This window comes from Gobio gobio (genome assembly GCF_949357685.1).
Source record: "Gobio gobio genome assembly, chromosome: 10".
In the NCBI taxonomy this organism is placed as follows: domain Eukaryota; kingdom Metazoa; phylum Chordata; class Actinopteri; order Cypriniformes; family Gobionidae; genus Gobio; species Gobio gobio.
In genome coordinates this window covers 2,594,875-2,612,763 of record NC_137116.1, presented here as the reverse complement: position 1 = coordinate 2,612,763, position 17,889 = coordinate 2,594,875, and the positions used below count along the sequence as shown (strand labels likewise).

The window sequence follows — 17,889 nt, the reverse complement described above, 5'->3', positions numbered from 1 at the left end:
TAAGTCCCCTGTGGGGAAAATATCAATACATTTTCTGTTCCATGCTCCCTGCTGAGGATTTCGAGATCACTTTGGAATCGTTGGATATTTCTGTTGGGCCTATAGTTCCCCTGTTTGGACGGCCAGAACGAATGCATTTTACAGGCCAGTTGCTTTAAAAGTATATTCAGCGGGTTTTTGTTCGCTGTTGATTAAGTTTTTTTATCTCTATAAAAAAAACGGGAATATCGCTGGTAGTGCCGCTCATTCCTGCGGGTGTGTAGCGCTTTTCTCTAAATATAGAAAGGCTGCGTGTAAGAATTCCCAGCTTTAAGCTTGTAACTGGTAGCCGCCTCAGGGTAGAGCGGTCTGCATCTTCTCTCAGTGTCTAGAGAATTGGGATCAGACTGTGTTACAACTACAGTTAGATCTAGAGCCCATCTAGAGTCCTCTGTTAAAACAGGGTAGATTAGAGTATTTCGCTAACCTAGCTCTGTATCATTTTGCCTGGGTTGAGCAGCACTTCTTAACCTTTGTGAAGCAAAATTTGTTGGTTTGGTAGTGAGCTCCCTTGTAGCCAGAGCATTGCCATGGCTGACGCCCTTGCATTTTAAACGATAGGCCGCTTCAAAAGCTAGGTCCTTCATTGGGCGGGTGGCGTACGTGGTACTCCCCCCGTTTAGGGGGTCCAGGGCGTTGTTTTGCCGAGTATCCTGTCATGAGTAACGTAATTAGGTTCCAGAGCTTGTAGGCGCTGCTGGTAAGACTGCAACTGTCATACAGTAGGCCGAAAAGTGGGCTGCTGGGATGGATTAGCCCCAGGTTGAGACCTTGGGGAAGCCAGTTGGCTGTGAGCAGCCAACTCGGGCAGTCTGGGCAGTAGACTCCGGGTCAGGTGGTAGGCCTCAGTAGGCCTCCTTGCAAGTGAGTCCCAACGTTGGGGAGGTTAGCGATTAATAGCTGCAACCTAGATAGGTAGTCAGCCTTGGAAAGTTGGCCTTTTTGCAAAGTCGGCCCCTTTTTGGTATTGCTATGTGTTTACTCCCAACGATGTCGACCTCAATTAGCAGAATTATCAACTAATAACTTCTCTTTGTTGTCTTGTCAGCCAGCAGAGGAGCCGCTGTCAGCCGGGAGATATAGCAGCCAGTTTTCATGCCTGCCACAACAGGAAGCCACCTCCGCGGATCTGCTGTAAGGCTCCATGGACGTCAGTCGACCATGATGAGTCAGTGCGGCTGCCTGACCGTCCCTAGGGGTGAGCCCCGGGACTAGGATGCCTCTGGCAGCAGGCATGTGGGGTTTCCAGGTAGCGGGCCTCACCAGGCCCCCCTGAAGGTTTGCCGTGGGGAGTAGGCCTCAAGCCGGTCCTCCCCTGATGGCACACCCCAAGGTTTCAGTCATGTGGACTAACATGGACTGCTGGCAGATGGTAGGCCTTACTCTGCCTCCCGGTGAGCTCGCTACCAGGCAATAGACCGCTCTGGGCCTCCCTGAGGGGGAATTCCCGAGTCAGGATGCTCGGGCGGCTAAGCATAGCCTGCTATTAGGTAGCAGGCCTCTCCAGGCCTCTCTGAGGGGATGAGCTCCTGTTTTCCAGCTGCATCGACAGTGGGCTTCGACTGCTATTATGGTGATGGGCCTCATCTGGCCTCCCTTTAGCCGAGTTCCCAAGTTGGTTCCTCGAGTAATTGGCATGTACTGCTATCATGTAATATGCCTCACTAGGCCTCCCTGAGGGGTTGGGTTCTCAGTTCAAGAACTGTTTACTGGCATATGCTGACAGCTAGTGGTCTCTGCCCCTTATTTGGCAGCATCTGAGGATGGTCTTACCCTGGCTACTTCTGCTACTTGGTTCCCATGGGAGGGAATCTAGCCTACAACCTGGCTTACCTACCGGGCAGACCCTTCTTAAGCTCCCCTCTCTCCGAGGGTCGTCTGTGAGCCCGAAGCTGCCTGGGCCTGATCAGATGGTCGTAGGCCCCTCGCGAGGCCTCCCAAGTTGGATCAGCTTTTAGGCCAGTCTGGCCTCCTGAGTGTTGCTACTTGATAATAGCTCAGTAGATCCTAGGATCAAGCAGATTGACTCCCCTCGCTACCAAGGGTAGAAAGTGCTATGCTGAGTACTGCTCTCCAGGATGCCCGTCTCTGAGATCCGGCTCGAGGAGGACACTGCCAGCTTGCAGTACCTTGGGTTGGATGCCTCTCCCGGAGGTGAGTTTCCAGAAGCTCTGTTCTCGAACAGACAAGGATGGCTGGTCCCATGTGTTCCATATAGAGGTATCTGGGTCAGGTCTCCCTGGTGGCATTCGGGGATTTCTTCCCGAATAGTGGCTGGCTGGGGCGCCCTAGGGCCCCCTAGCCACATTCCCTTAAAGGAGCCCCCTTCCTTTGAATGGGTTGGATCCAGGCCTTTGAGCGGCCTGAATAGGACCTCGTGCAGCCGCACTAAGGTTCCTGACAAGGCTTATAGCTTGGGCTATGACCGTAGGGAATGCTGTCACTGACAGCCTTGTGTGACCAGAGGGGGAGTGGTTCAGGCATTTCATTTGAATTTGCTTGTCCTGACAGTTGTCACTGCCAGTGGGCATGCACTCCCCTCGGCATGGCGGCGTTGGTATTTCGTTCCCCGTAGCGTCAAGCTGACGCAGCGCAAGTTCCCTTTCGAAAGGGAACGTCTCTGGTTACGTATGTAACCTCTGTTCCCTGAGAACAGGGAACGAGCCGCTGCGTCGCTTTGCCATGCCTCAGGGCCTGCCCGCCGAACAGTCCCTTCAGACGAAGAGGCGGTGTCATGTTGGTAAGGCGCCCTTAAATACTTCCTGGTCGCACTTTGATGATGTCATGGGCTGTCGCCGGTCAATAGGATTGACGTGATTCGATTGTGATTCAGACACCTGTCATGCTGAAGGCGTTCCCCCGTAGCGTCAAGCTGACGCAGCGTCTCGTTCCCTGTTCTCAGGGAACAGAGGTTACATACGTAACCAGAGACGTTTTGTTTTCTTCCAGCTGCACTCCATTTTTCTGGCTGCTCTCTTGAGGGCCTGAGTGTGCTCGTTGTACCACGGCGTTGGACTATTTTCTTTAAAATTCTAAAAACTTATAATTAAATCAGGTAAAGCTTTAAGTATAAAAGGTTCATGGGTATAGGTTTCATGTCTTTACAAACATTTGACATATGAAATAAATATCATTCAGTGTCTATTTCAATGTGCAGCAGCTTTTCCAGCATAGTCTGATGCTCTTTTCAGATAATTAAATGTTCTCAGATCAAACCTGTTACGTTTCTTAATTATTTAACTTCTACTCAGGCCAGTCAACAGCAAGAAGGCAGAGGCTCACAAAACACCAGCACCACTGACAGATGAAGAGGAGATGGAGGAAGAATATTAAAATCCAACAGTAAAAAGAATTAAGTATTTGTAGGAAATAAAGATGACCATAGAAATTGTGAATAATTTGTGTTTATTTTAACAGCTGTGGTGGTTGCAGCATATATCTCGGACTACCATCTGACATCCTTCCATTCCATACAGTGATCCGTTTTCAGAAAGTGTGATGATGGGAATATGCGTGTCATCAATGCATCCAACCACTCGAAATCATATGGGAAATTCTAATTATTAGGTTACTTCTAAAGGTTTATCAAGTGAATGTCAGGATCCTTTATAAAAGGACATGCCATTTTTGTCACTTTGACCGTGTCCTCATGATGAAATATGCGCAATGAATGAATGTACCTGCACTGCAAAGAATGCTTTTCTTACATTGTATTTTTCACTGGTATTTTTCACTGGTTGTTTCCAGTCAAAATATGTTAAGATTCTTAAGGAACTAATTTAAGTGAATTTTTTTATTTTGTAAATTATCTGCCAGATGGGGTAAGAAGAATAATCTTGTTTCTGTTTGCATTCAAATTATTTTCTATTATACGCTGCTGCTTTTTTTTCCATATTGGTTATCTTTAATTTAGTAAATTGACTTTGAATGTGTTTTCTTTACTTACTTTTTTTAACTTATTTTTTATTAATTATTTGACTCATCTTTTTCTTTTCTTTTTAGGAGCTGAGGGCTTCCTGGAGCAGGCTGGTTTTCTACTGCACTACAGGCTTTACATCAGCAAGGGTTGTCATTATTGCGGTGTCACTATTTTTGTGTCATTTGCAGTGAATTTGGTGGGTGGGATTCTGATTGGCGTGGTTTCTATTGTAGACCTGCTGCTGTCACATTAGCTTGTTCTCTATAGGAAGCCTCAGCCCCTGCAAGATTTATTGTGAATTATTATTATTTTTTTTTTGTTCTATTCGACCAAAGACACTTGTTTATAATCGGTTTTAAATAATTGTTGGCCAACTTTCTTAGCTTTAATAAAATATTGTTTTCACGGAAACCCATGCCTCTCGGCTTTATAGGTGGAACGTACTTCTGTGCTTTATTTTGGTTGGTTTTCCCTGTTAATCCGGGGTGGCGTAGTCACTAAAATTGAGCCACTTGCTACATTTGCTTAACCGGCGACCTTGGCAAACATGAACTTTTTTCCAAATAAGTACTCTTTTAAGGATTGTATTTAGAATGTAAATTATTTGAGGTTTTTCACCACTTTAAATCACAGAAATTATTTTACAGTTCAATTTAAAAAATAAAATAAAATAATGCTTAAAATGTATATGTATTTATACAGTATGGTTAATCTATAATTTTATAAATATATATATACTATACAACTGCAAACTATATACAACTATTGTTTCATTAGATGTATTGCTTGCAAAACTTGTTGCTATGCCAGATTGTGTAGCTCCCTTGGTAAAGTTTATTAAAGCTTGTATTCTACCCAGGCAAATGGTATTAATAATGAATCAAGACACAAAACACAAGTAAGAAGTGTAATAGTGAGGTCAAAATGTCCATATTGACCACATTGAAAATCTATGGTTTAAAATTACATTTAAACATGGAAATAAACAGTAGGAGTACAATGAGTGTTATAAAATATGTCATTTTTAGAGCATAGATTAAAGACCACACTTGTTGGGGTCCCTTTGAAACATTTCTGTTGTGTCTGGTCTGTGCTATTTGCAGAATGTCTATGTATTTGATAGCATTGTGAGTATATGCAGAGCGTCTATGTATCTGGTAGCATTGTGAGTATTTACAGTGTTTCTGTATTTGGTTGCGTAGTGAGTATTTGCAGCGTGTTTCTGTATTTGAGTGCATTGTGAGTATTTGCATGTGGTGTCGAACTGATGGAGATGTGTTCTTAATTTGCTGGTGTTTTTTTTTTTTCTATTTGCATGCGTTTCCTTCATTTGCTGCTCATTGAGCTCTCTGGGCCACCGTAAATAAAGGACAATGTTAGACTCTACTTTTTTTTATTCACATAGTATTTTCATTAAGACTGAACCTCAGAATCTCCATTCTCATATGATATCTTTCTTTAAGACTGTGGTAAAATAATAGTGAAGGCCACTAACACAGAGTTTAAGAGATTACATCATATCCACCTTATTTTACAACTCGAAAGTAAGCTATTTTCTGTGTATGTGCGAGACTTTAGATTCATCAGCTTCTATAGGTAAATAACCAGAAGAAACAAAGTGCAGTAAAAGTATTTGCGCTACAAATCAATGTGAATTTGATTACGATAAAATATTCAAATAATATGATAAAAAATATCCGTTTGCAATATCAAGTTTTTGTACACTAAAATAACTGGAAGTGGATGAGACCGGAAGCCTTGCACATTCAAGTTACAAACATACTCTTATGTTTTAAATAAGGTGGGTACACAAAGACTAATATCTAAAACTAAGTCCTACTAATGGTTTGGGTGAAATTCTGAATAGATGTTTGAAAGTATGCAGGAGTGTTCTTTTGTGGTTGGAATATCATGATGTAAGATTTTGGAATGAAATAGCTGAATATAATTCCATTTATAGTGGATATCTGGGCCATTGCATTAAAAATAATGATGTACTTGCTTTTGACAAAAAAGAATGCTGTGAAATAAGTAATCCAGGTCAGATATAACAAAATTATACTGAAGGTTATTGATTTGGCCTCATTGTAGTTTTTCGGCAGATCTCGTCCCATGTAAGAAAACAGGAGACACAGGAAACCAAGAAAAAAACATATGAACACAACTAAAGTTAAGGTTATAGTATTTGCTCTTTCGCAGATTATAATAATTTGGTCTTTATAAGTCCATGAGTCAGCTACGACTTTGGTAGGAGAGACAGTTATCCATATCACACAAGAAATGAAATGAATGACAGAAGTAAATGCAATGAAGAGCCACTGGCCATTGTGCTTAACCCAAAGGCTGTGCACCTTAGGGAACTGAGCAGCCATTTTAAAAACACACATAATTTGAAAGGAACGTACAGTTAAACAGGAAATACAGACCGTGAAGAAAAATGCGTATAAGGCATTTCTCAGGAAGCAAAGTGCAAATGTGGGTTTTCCAAAGAAAAAGAATGTACTTGTGCTTGACAAAATCAAAGATGTCAACATCAGGAAACACATGCTACCACCAGCAGACCTCACCACTGGTGTGTTGTAATTGTAGGAGAAAAGGCAAAGTATGGCAATGAGTAAAATAATTATGCATGTGGCAGAAACCAAGAAAGCGATGGAGGGGATTTCTGTGAACTGAAGATAGTCAACAGAACGTGTCTTACACATCATGGTCATGTCATCATACCATTCACTCTCTGCACATGGTAAACAGGTATAGGGGTCGCCTGAAAAACAGTAAAATAATATGAGTGTTTATAATAATAGTTTTCCAAAACCCATACCCTTATGAAAAACAGTACAGTAGGGTACAACGGGGCCTGAAAAAAATTACTTTTCACTATTCCCATAGTGTATGATTACAGGAAAAAATGTATATGTTTGTATTGAACATTTATGGAGCAACAGATTTTGTGTGAAAATAAATCATAAAAGTGGTTTATTTTGTTTAAAATATGAGGTGGCAAATTTGGCCTTTTATGATTCTTTAAATACTTTCAAATACTTTAGCCAGTGCCGCCGCTCCCATTACGCGCTGCGCGTAGGGCATCAAGTGCTCAGGGGGGCACCACAAGAAATGCTCTCTCTACACAATAAACGGCCAGCGGCGGGACTGACTTTAGCTACAATAATGTTTTTTGTAATTATAATGTTAATAGCCTATTTGTTCAAAATAATCAGTTTAGCAAAGTGCATTTTACCCCAAATACCATACTTTTAAATATTCATTAAGATCTTAATGATAAATGAAATGAAATCTTAATGATAATGAAATTAAGAAGACCTTTGTCTCAAAATATACTTAAATCTACAACATTAAAAAAAAAAAAAAAAATTCCATGTGCATCATCAAAAGCAGATGTTTGGAAAGTGCTGCGACAAGTTTTTGTGCCATCTAGTGGTTTAGAGGAGCCTTTTACCCTGTGGAGCCTCTAGCCCTATTGTACCCTATACTTAAGCATACTTTTAATTATCCTTAGTAATTATCCTTTAAAATAATATAATTAGGGCCTGAGCACCGATGGTGTGAGGACCCTATTGGAATTGCTCTGTTTATTATAATTATTATTATTATTATTATTAGGGCTCAAGCCCTGAAAGGGCGCAGAGCCCTATTGTTCCCCTAAAGATTATTAGGGCCCAAGCCCTAAAAGGGCTAAGAGCCCTATTGTTCCCCTAAGGATTATTTTTCATTTTAGGGCCCAAGCAGATATGGAGCTCATCTGGCCGAAAAACTTTTGTGTTCTATGTTATACGTAAGCCCAACAGGAAGTGAGCTATTATGGGTTATTCGGAAAACGCATGCTCTGGAATTTGATATACTCCTCCTAGAAAATTCACCCAATCAGTGCCAAGCTCGGTCAGCATGAGGTCAAGGCATTGAGGATGCTAAATTGCAAGCAGATTTTTGATATCTCGAACGGTTTGGCCGTGGCGAGGAGACAAATTTATGGCGAGAAAAGTGAAACAGGAAGTGTGTTATAAATTCTGCAAACATTGACTGATTTGGATGAAACTTCAGCTGTGTGTTTGTTTTAAGAGGCCGATCACATGGGTGTCACTATTGTGAGTCAAAGTTATAGTGCCACCAACTGGCAGCAGGAAGTGTGTCATTTTCAAAATGCTTTGAAATCATCTTATTTTTACCCGATTTACTTCAAACTTCATCAGTATGATGTCAAAACATAGCAGATGTAAACCCGGTAAGCACTTCTCGATAATCTAAATATTGTTGCCATGGCAACACATCAAACTAAAAAAAAATTCCTGATGCTTTTGAGACTCTTACAATGCTTCAAATTACATGACACTCGACACACATCAGACATGCTATCCAGTAGATATGGGCAAAGACTTAAAAACGGCCGTGGTTCAGGGGCTCAGTAGCGCCATCTTTTGACAAAAGTGTGGGGGGGGGGTTAGTTTTATCTACAGTCACCAAACTGTTTCAAAACTTTTGGTTTAATCACTAGAACACACCAGTTCTTTCAAATCAGTTAATTCAGTAGCACATGATGCAAGTGTTATGTTTGTTTCTGGGTATGAGTTTTGTCGTTAGCCTGTTAGTTTGGGCAGTTCGGGTCCCACGTCTGCTGAGGCTGCACAGCGGCTTAGAACGTGGGGTTCGCAGCATGAGCTGGCAGATGAGATTGAGACTGCTGAGGGACTTTCTCAATCTTCGTCTGCCAGCTCTGATGCCCTTCCTCCCTGTGCTGAAGCCCGGCCAGTGGCGTCTTCTTCTTGGGAAGAGGGCCTAATGCTTGAGCTATCTGCTTCTGGGGAAGCAGATGTGCTCAGCATCGAGGAAGGCAATGTTGAAGCACACTCACCACTTCACATCCCCGCTTATGAGGGGCTCGTAGAGGTTGTGACTTGTGCGGTGGCCAGATTAAACATCAGCTGGCCAGCTGAGATGCACCAGTTAAAAGCAAGCTGGATGAATGCTTCCTGCAGCACAGATCACAACCTCAATGCCGGGGTTTGCCATTCTTTTCCGACTTACACAATGAGTTATGTAAGTCGTGGAACAAACCACACTCCTCCCACCTATCTAATCCATCAGTGTTGGATTACAGCACTATAGCTGGGGCGGGAGAGTGGTTATGGAAAAATGCAGTGGGTTGAAGAGGCTTTAGCGAGTTACCTCTCCCCGGATGCAGCATCATCCCTAAAAACACGGTGCTGCCCACCAAACCCTGCAGGGACACTTATGCTATGTTGGGCAGTGCTAATATGGCGGTGGGTCGGGCTGGTGCATGCCTGCTTACGATGGAAGTTTTTTAGGCATACCAGGCCAACCTTCTAAAAGATTTAGATGAGGGCGAGGGACCAACACCTGAGGATATTGCTGAATTGCGCAAAGCGACAGATTTGTCTCTCCTAGTCACCAAGGAGACAGCCCGTGTTATCGGCTGCTCTATGGCAGCTATAGTGGCCACAAAGAGGCATTTGTGGTTGAATCTGTCGGGCATCAAGGAGAGAAATAAATTGTTCCTCCTGGATTTCAGGAAGCGAAGAAGCATTCTGCTTGAGACGCTGATTCCCTTAGTAGATTTATTCACAGCATGGCAAGGCCTGTCGAATGTGTCTCAATGGGTCCTGCGGACTGTAGAAAAGGGGTACAGACTGCAGTTTGGCCAGCGCCCCCCACAGTTCAATGGGGGGGTTTGGACTGCAGTGGTTCCAGAGCAGGCTTGGGTAATGGAACAAGAATTTCAATCGTTGCTGGTAAAGGAGGCCATAGAACGTGTTCCTCCGCCAGATAGGGAGAACTTTATAGTTCCAAAAAAGGATGGGGGGTTGCATCCAATTTTAGATCTGAGACATTTGAACCGGTGTCTGAGGAGGTGCAGGTTCAAAATGCTCACTATTCCCATCATCGTGATTCAAATCGGGTCCGAAGACTGGTTTGTCACGATAGATCTAAAGGACGCATACTTCCATGTGTCCATCCTTCCATGTCACAAGAAGTTCATGAGGTTCGCCTTCGGGGGGCGAAACGTTCCAATATCGGGTTCTTCCGTTCAGCCTAGCTCTCTCCCCTCGCACGTTCACCAAGTGCATGGATGCAGCTCTGGCTCCACTGAGACTCCAGGACGTTTGTGTACTGAGATATATCGATATATCGCGAGAAATGGCAGTTCGACATCGAAATGTCATCCTTGCCCACATTCAGAGCTTGGGGTTGAGACTCAACATGAAAAAGAGCATGTTGACACCTTCCCAGAGAACCACGTTCCTGGGAGTGGTATGGGACTCGACTACGATGCAGGCACAAATGTCTCCTGCACGTATCGAGTCCATATGGGTGACGGTATCCAGATTGAAGCTAGGTCAGAACATCTCAAAATGAAAGAAGAACTCTAAAGCAGTTTCAAAGACAGCTGGGGCTCATGGCAGCTGCGTCCAACATAATACCTTTTGGCCTGCTGCACATGAGACCATTACAGTGGTGACTGAAAGCCAAGGGGTTTTCCCCGAGGGGAAATCCATTCTGTTTGATCAGGGTTATGCGCAGATGCCTTCGTTCCCTGTCCATATGGAAGGAACCTTGTTTTCCGTCCCAAGGCCCAGTGTTGGGAGCGTCATGTCGCCGGAAAACCTATTCGACAGACGCCTCCCTCACGGGCTGGCCGCGGTCATGGACGGCCGCTTTGCCAGGGGTCTGTGGCAGGACCATCATCACTTATATATATTTCCTTGGAGATGTTGGCTGTGTTCAGGGCTCTGAGGAGCTTCCTCACAGACATCAGGGTTACCACATTCTGATATGTTCAGACAATTTGTTGGTAGTTGCTAATCTGAATCATCAGGGGGGTCTGAGATTGCACCCAATATGCAAATTGCCGCATCAGATCCTCCTGTGGTCCCAAGGGAAACTGTCGCCTCTCAGAGCGATGTATATCCCGGGGACCACAATCAGAGAGCAGACGTCCTATCGAGGCAGGGTCTGAGGACCGGGGAATGATGACTTCACCCAGGTGATGAAGTCGAAATGCAAGACGTTCGGCCCAGTGGATTTATTTGCGTCTCGTCCACTGTGGTTTTCTCTCATGCATCCAGCACCTCTGGGGTTGGATGCCATAGTGCAGATATGGCCAAGGCTTTTCCCCGCTTGCTCTGCTCCTGGGAGTTCTGGAGATTGTCCGTCTAGACTGGTCCGCCCAAGTATGGTTCTCAGACATCATAGCACTCCTGGCAGACCCTCCATGGCAGATTCCTCGGAGGAGGGATCTGCTGTCTTAGGCGAGGGACACAATATTTCACCCTCGGCCAGAGTTGTGGAAGCTGTGGGTCTGGCCCCTGAGGGTGCTCAGTACCTAGAGGCAGGCCTGTCAGTTAGAGTAGTTGAAACCATACTCAGTTCCAGAACTCCTTCCATGATGATTTTGTACGGCCTAAAGTGGAATGTGTTTTCCAATTGGTGTAGAGAGCATGAGTTGGACCCAGTTAACGGCTTCAATGCTGGACTTCCTCCAAGATCGCTTCTCTGCTGGTCTTACCCTGTCCACACTTAAGGTGTACGTGGCTACCATTATGGCTCTCCATGCTCCTATAAGTGATGGGCCTCAGGGGAGGCACCAGCTGGTCGTACATGAGACCTGCGGCTCGTGTCAGAGTTCCAACCTGGGATCTGGCGGTGGTTCTGGAAGGGTTATTCCTGGCCCCCTTCGATCTGCTAGAGCCTTAAAGTGGCTTTTCTCCTGGCTATCACCTCTCTTAAAATGGTGGGGTAAACAAGGGATGTAACCCTTGTTCCCTGAAAAGGGACACAAGACACTGCATCTCTTTGCCATGCCTCTCCATGCCTGAGAGTGATTCATTGTGAAAGCTAACACTGTTGTGTGCCAGCGTCCCTTTGTAGATTCTGGGTATGCCGCCACATGCTACGTCATGACAGCACCAATCAGGATTCATACTTCAGATGCACTATGCTAAGGGAGCATCCCCAAAGTGTCCCCTTCTCAAGGAACAAGGGTTACATATGTAACCCAAGACATTTTGTACTATTCCCAGTTCAGCTTCCTTTGTCTCTGTCATCTGTTGCCATAGTGTTTTATTTGTGTCTCACCTGTGTCTAGTTAATCACCTCGTTTTGTCCCTAGTGTTTCATATAGTCCTCATTTTTATTTTGGTCTAGGGCTGCACGATTTGGGGAAAATATCTAATTGTGATTATTCTGGTTAAAATTGCAATTTAGGATTTAAAATGCATTTTTTTATTTTTACAAATGAAAAGTGTGTGTATATAACGTGTTGTGTTTATATATTAACGACTACTAATAATTAAAAATATTTAACAAAATAAGAAATATTACTATTACAATAGCATTTTCATAAAAATAGAGTATTTAAGAGTATTTAAATATAACAATATAATAATAATAATAATTATTATTATTATTATTATTAGTTATATTTTACAGAAAACTTATTTTACAAAAAACCTGCTGCTTTACCTGTTAATATGCAGACAGCCTATGACTAAAAATCATTAGAAAGGTCTAAAGATTTATTGTAAAAAAATGTATTATTGTTATAAAAATCTGTGCTTTTTATCCGTGATATCAATTTCTTAAAGTATATGTCTTTAATTTGAAATATGAGCCTCTTATTCATCCACTGTGGGGGGAAAAACTCCCGTACATTGAAGGAAAACATATGGATTGTCATATAAATTTATTTAGAAAAGTATTATTTTTTAAGTAAGTAAGCAACAATTTCCCCTCCTCTATCTAAACATTCAGTAAATAATCCACTCAGTTTACAAACTCTGCACTGTACCAAAAAAGATCACAAACTAATTAGATATTGAGCAAGAAGCTCAGTGGCTGTAGATGAAACCAGCTTGTACAATGTAGTATAATAGCTAGCAGAATACAGTAAGGACCTATTTTCTAGGATCTAGTAACAGAACTAAAAATTATTTTGATGTGTTCAAATCACACTTAAAGGTCCCATGGCATGGCATTTTTCTATTATTTTATAATGTTTCCTGAGGTGTACTTATATTGTTAGTATGACTTTTACATCATAAAATGTCATAATTTAGAAATAAAAGGCATTTTTTCTATACTGCTGTTTGCCCTGTGGCTGAATGCCCTGCTTCAAGAGGCGTGTCTGCTGTGAGACTTCAGTAAAAACGCCCACTGTTGTGATTGGCTGACATCTTTGCATTTTAAATGAGCGGAGGGGGCGTGGTTTAACGAGGTCTACGAGGCACGAGCAGGCACTAGCTGCTGCCAGAGAGACGGATGGACCTGAGTTCACTTCACATCAGTTCTCAGCATGTCTGAACTGTTGTAGTTACAGCATATACTTCAGGTTATTAGTCTATTTCTAGTCGGAGGGACTGTCACTCATGTCAGAAAGTTAGTAACTTTAGTAAATTATGGATCAGCGCTGACTGGAGACGCGAACCGTTTAGAACGATTCAGTCCGATTTGGTGAACTGATTCGGTTCACTAAAAAGAACTGGTTCAAAAGAAAGATCGTTCGCGAACCGGACATCACTAATGTACCAGAGACGGAGCTCAGCGATTGCTAACAAAGTTATTTATAGTAACTACTGAGTTATGAGAGCGCTGTCAGTCAGCGCGAGTTTATTGTGTTTGTATCTGAGAGTTCTGAATAAACACGAGTCCCAGTCACACCGAGTCCGTCTTCATCATTATTACCAACTTTGTAACACATGCAAAGTACCATTACAGCTGTCGAGATGAACGAGTTAAAAGTAAGTGTTGATAATAGCATTATTTTTAAAATAAAATAAAAGCGTCAGTGACGCGTGTTGAGTAACTTACACAGCGCAAACAAAGACACAACAGCAGTAATCGAATGTAATCCAGTTTATTGTGGGGCTAGGCTGGCTAGCCCGGATATGCTCACGCTTACCCCCCTTCTGCTTAATCTCACGCCACGTTTGGTGCCTCCGCTGTGGGCCAGATGCAGTACTGGGGGTCGGGGATGTTGAAGGCCACCGGCCAGTGCAGCCCGAGCTTCGGCGTGTGTGAGGCCGATGTTGAGCAGAAACTCATGACTGTATGCACATTTTAGAACCGATAGACGCGACGAGGACGTACAAAAACACTGACTCACAAGATAGAAAACACGAAAACACCGTTCTGTCTGGAGAGAGAGAAGCCGCATTGTGTGCACGAATAATAAATAATTAGCTACACATCAGAAATCACTGATCACAGATCAGAAGGAACTGAAAAAAGACTTCTGTTTTCATTTGTACATCCAAACACTGAGAAACTGCCAGCATTCACTCGTTCACAACCCATGATCTCTCGAGCGCTTGCATGGGCGTGCCAGATTCTCTGGGCGGAGGAAAGGGAGGTAACCGTTCCTGCTTGGACGTCAAACCAGGAGACTTCAGGATTGGCTCGTCTGGCCTGTCATTTTCTCAAAGGCAGAGAGAGACAGCCAGAACTCGGGTTTACACTGATCAACATTTCTATCCACTTGGGGACAATATTCAGGCTAGGGGAACTCATATTAATGTTGAAAAACCTCATAAAATGAAAATTTCATGCCATGGGACCTTTAAAAAAGCACCATACTTCCAGTAAAGTATATTGTGGTTATGGAAAGGACAAAAGAAACTTAAATACCTAAGGTACTTACGAGAATAATTCACATAGCTATTAAGCTGGCATTTTTTACATGTAAAACAGCAACTATGAAAACCTTCAGGTTGCCTTGAAAATCCCTTCTTGCACTCAGCAGAGCAGTTTGAGAAAGGAACCTTTAAGGAATGGGAAAATGTGTTATTAAAGTAACAGTTTTTCTTTTACAAACAATTAACTCGGCCATCTAAACACTACGTAATTTCCATACCAAACTACAAATTACATAATTCCTTTAAACGTACAAAAAATTCTCAGACCTTGCGTTCAAACATGGGAAAAAAATATTTTATCAGATTTTCAATAGTAGCTATACTTGCATATGTAATCAAAAGAGAACAATCTAAGTCTTGATATTAGTATTTGTTACCATAAATACAGTACTTCATCATGAAGATAAATTGTTTTTCTTTTGATGATTGTGTTAATTGTTTTGAGAGCGTTGACCTTCATTTGGAGAAATTTTTTAAATATATATAAAAGAAATGTTTAGATAAAGGCTCATCAAATGAAGACTTACAGAACCGCTATTATGCCAGGGCAGGAGAGAGTCGTTGATTGTAAAAGTTATTTCTGGATATGTATCATACGTTCCCACCATCTCAAACTGTGGAGGATTTACGTCAGCGTGCCAGAGCACAACTGCATAATTGATGGTTGGATCATAATTACCATCATATTTCACCTGACGGCCATTAAGTGGAAAATCCAATTTCTTTATTTCTCCCAGAAGCTGTTGTGAGTTAGGGAAATTTTTGTTATTTTACAAAAAAAGACAATTTTTATTTTTTATATAACTTTAATAAATTAACATTAATTTTGTTTTATTAATTTATTAAATTGTTGTAAGATTAATAATATAACTAATTAGTAAAATAAAATAGTAATTTCATAAAAATATGAAAAATATTATTTATTATTTAATAAATTAAAACATTGTTAATTCAATAATGTGATTAAAATAATAATTCATCTTGTCATAAATTCAAATGAATTAACTTACCATGTATGGCTTAACCACTTTGTTTTTGCTGCATCCATTCATGTCACACTGAAGAACCTTATGTAATGCATGAGCTATGGTGTATATGGCAGAATAGATGGCAAAAGAGAATGTGGGATTTTCATTTATAATGTCCTCTGCGGTCAACAATGTGCAGTAATCACAAACTTGATTACATGTCTTACTCTTACTCTGGATGTCACTCTCTTCATTATGGTTAACATCAGTTGTTCTTCTGTCTTTATAGACAAATTCATTAAATCCAGGCAATGACAACAATCTCTCCGTAATACCAATGATTGTGCCAATTTTCCCAATTACTGGCTCTCTGGGAAGCTGTTGATCCATAGCCCACGCTTGACTTGCAATCCATACTTTATCTTGGATGTTGTTCGCTATGGCTGCTTTGATAATTTTGCTTGCATATTGAGGCAGAGCAAAAACAACAATGACATTGATGTTGAGCATATCAATCTTTTGAAGTGTGTGACTGTAGTTTGCGTTTAGGTTTAGACCCTCTTGATAGGCCATACAAATGCCAGTATTGCTTATATACTTGGTAAACAGCTTTAGTCCGTCTGAACTGTAATCGTCTTGGCTTCCAAGAAAGGCAACCCAATTCCATCCAAACCATCGAATTATGTGAATAATCATCTCTATCTGGTCTTTGTTGCTAGGGATTGTTCTTACAAAAGAAGGATACTGAAGTTTGTTACTTAATGCATAGCTAGTAGCTCCATAATTCACCTTTGAAAGTGAAGAAAACACTCAATTATAAACAATGCATTAGTATTATACTTTATATAGTAACTTGGTAGTCCAGAAAAAGGGCAGTTAGTAAGTGTTTAAGTATTTTGTTATGTAAACAAAAAAGTAACAATTTACCAATGGTATAAGATCCATTGTGATCAGTTGTGCAATAGTAATAGTTATTGTGCTTCCATGTGGCCCTGTTAAAGCAATCACTTTAGGCTGATAGTTGTTCAGTTTTTCTTTAGGTTTTATCGACCCGTTGTTGGAGATAAAACTTAAGACTGAAGGGAAATTCTTGGTATTAGAACAATGGTCAAAAATGTCATACCCCAAAGAAACATTTGGCAGAAGAGTGGTGGAGTTATTAATCTCTTCAACGGCAAACCTCATTACTTGCAACATCTGATAGGCAGATTTTGAGGAATGGTGCCTTGAAAACATCAGTGAGGAAGTTAATAGCATGCAATTGAATTTTCACTTTATAGATTTTACTTTGAGGAAATGCTACTTTGATTTACAATATTGCATATTGATAACCTGACTAATAAAAAAAAGGCTTACCTGAAACATTCAGTGGTCTCTGGGGAGAACAGGGGTGTAGCTTGTTCAATTTCATGTAAAGCAAAAAGGCCACCCAATAAGTAATCTCCTTCCAAGCTGAACTCAGGATTTGTGCAAGAAACATTGAAAAAGATACAATTAGTAAAGCCCACAAGGAAAATGCAAATGCTACGGAGACACATTGTTTAAGATGGTCTGTTGGTCATTAAGCAGATGTGCAGTGGCAAGTCGTTTGAGAATCAGGCTTATATTCTACCCTTAATTTTCTTAAAACACATTTCAATTTGCTTAAACCACCATATTCAGTGATACAAATGTCCATTTCCATATCTAAACTCACAAAGCATATGCCAATCAATTATTAAATAGAGCATTACATCACATTCATAGCATATTTTACAAACTGTAACCTTCTAAACTTTTAGCAGGGGTTTACAGTTGGATTATAATCACTAAGGTTTCAAAGTTTATATGGTGAGCAAATTTAAAAGTTGACTTTGGCATATATATAGTACATTAGATTTTATGCAGCTTCTGTTGAGTACTGTGGTGTTACACATCACATTTGAGTATAAAATATAGTTAATGCTCTCCCTGGAGGCTGAAAACCAATGCTAAAATAATAGATTTTGAATGGCCACTGTTGCTGTTCACATATACTTTACATTTTTAAATTTGCATAACCAAGTTCCTGTATAAATTTAAATGTTTTTGCATGTCTGACATTATTCTAGTTTTGTCACCCCACAAGTGTCACATTAAACAACCAGTGTCACATTAAACATCAGGTGTCAATTCATAACACAAACTTCTAAGAAATCATATGAGAACTGTGTAGCAGTTCTAGACATCCCTTTAGGTGTAATGTGTAGATTAACACACACAATTCAAAAGAAAATTAAGAGTCTTTTAATAAGAAAAGAGAAACCACAGGTGTAGCAAC

At 41.3% G+C, this 17,889-nt stretch overlaps 1 protein-coding gene across 1 annotated transcript; it reads right to left on the bottom strand.

Moving 5' to 3' along the window:
- Positions 1–5,787: 5,787 nt before the first annotated feature.
- LOC307132647 (taste receptor type 1 member 1-like) lies at positions 5,788–17,128 on the bottom strand (the record flags this gene model as incomplete). Its single annotated transcript, XM_079827111.1, has 6 exons — positions 5,788–6,722; positions 14,628–14,748; positions 15,150–15,362; positions 15,633–16,379; positions 16,518–16,815; positions 16,947–17,128. The coding sequence occupies 6 exons, from the start codon at positions 17,126–17,128 to the stop codon at positions 5,788–5,790; spliced, it is 2,496 nt and encodes an 831-aa protein (XP_079683237.1).
- Positions 17,129–17,889: the final 761 nt, after the last annotated feature.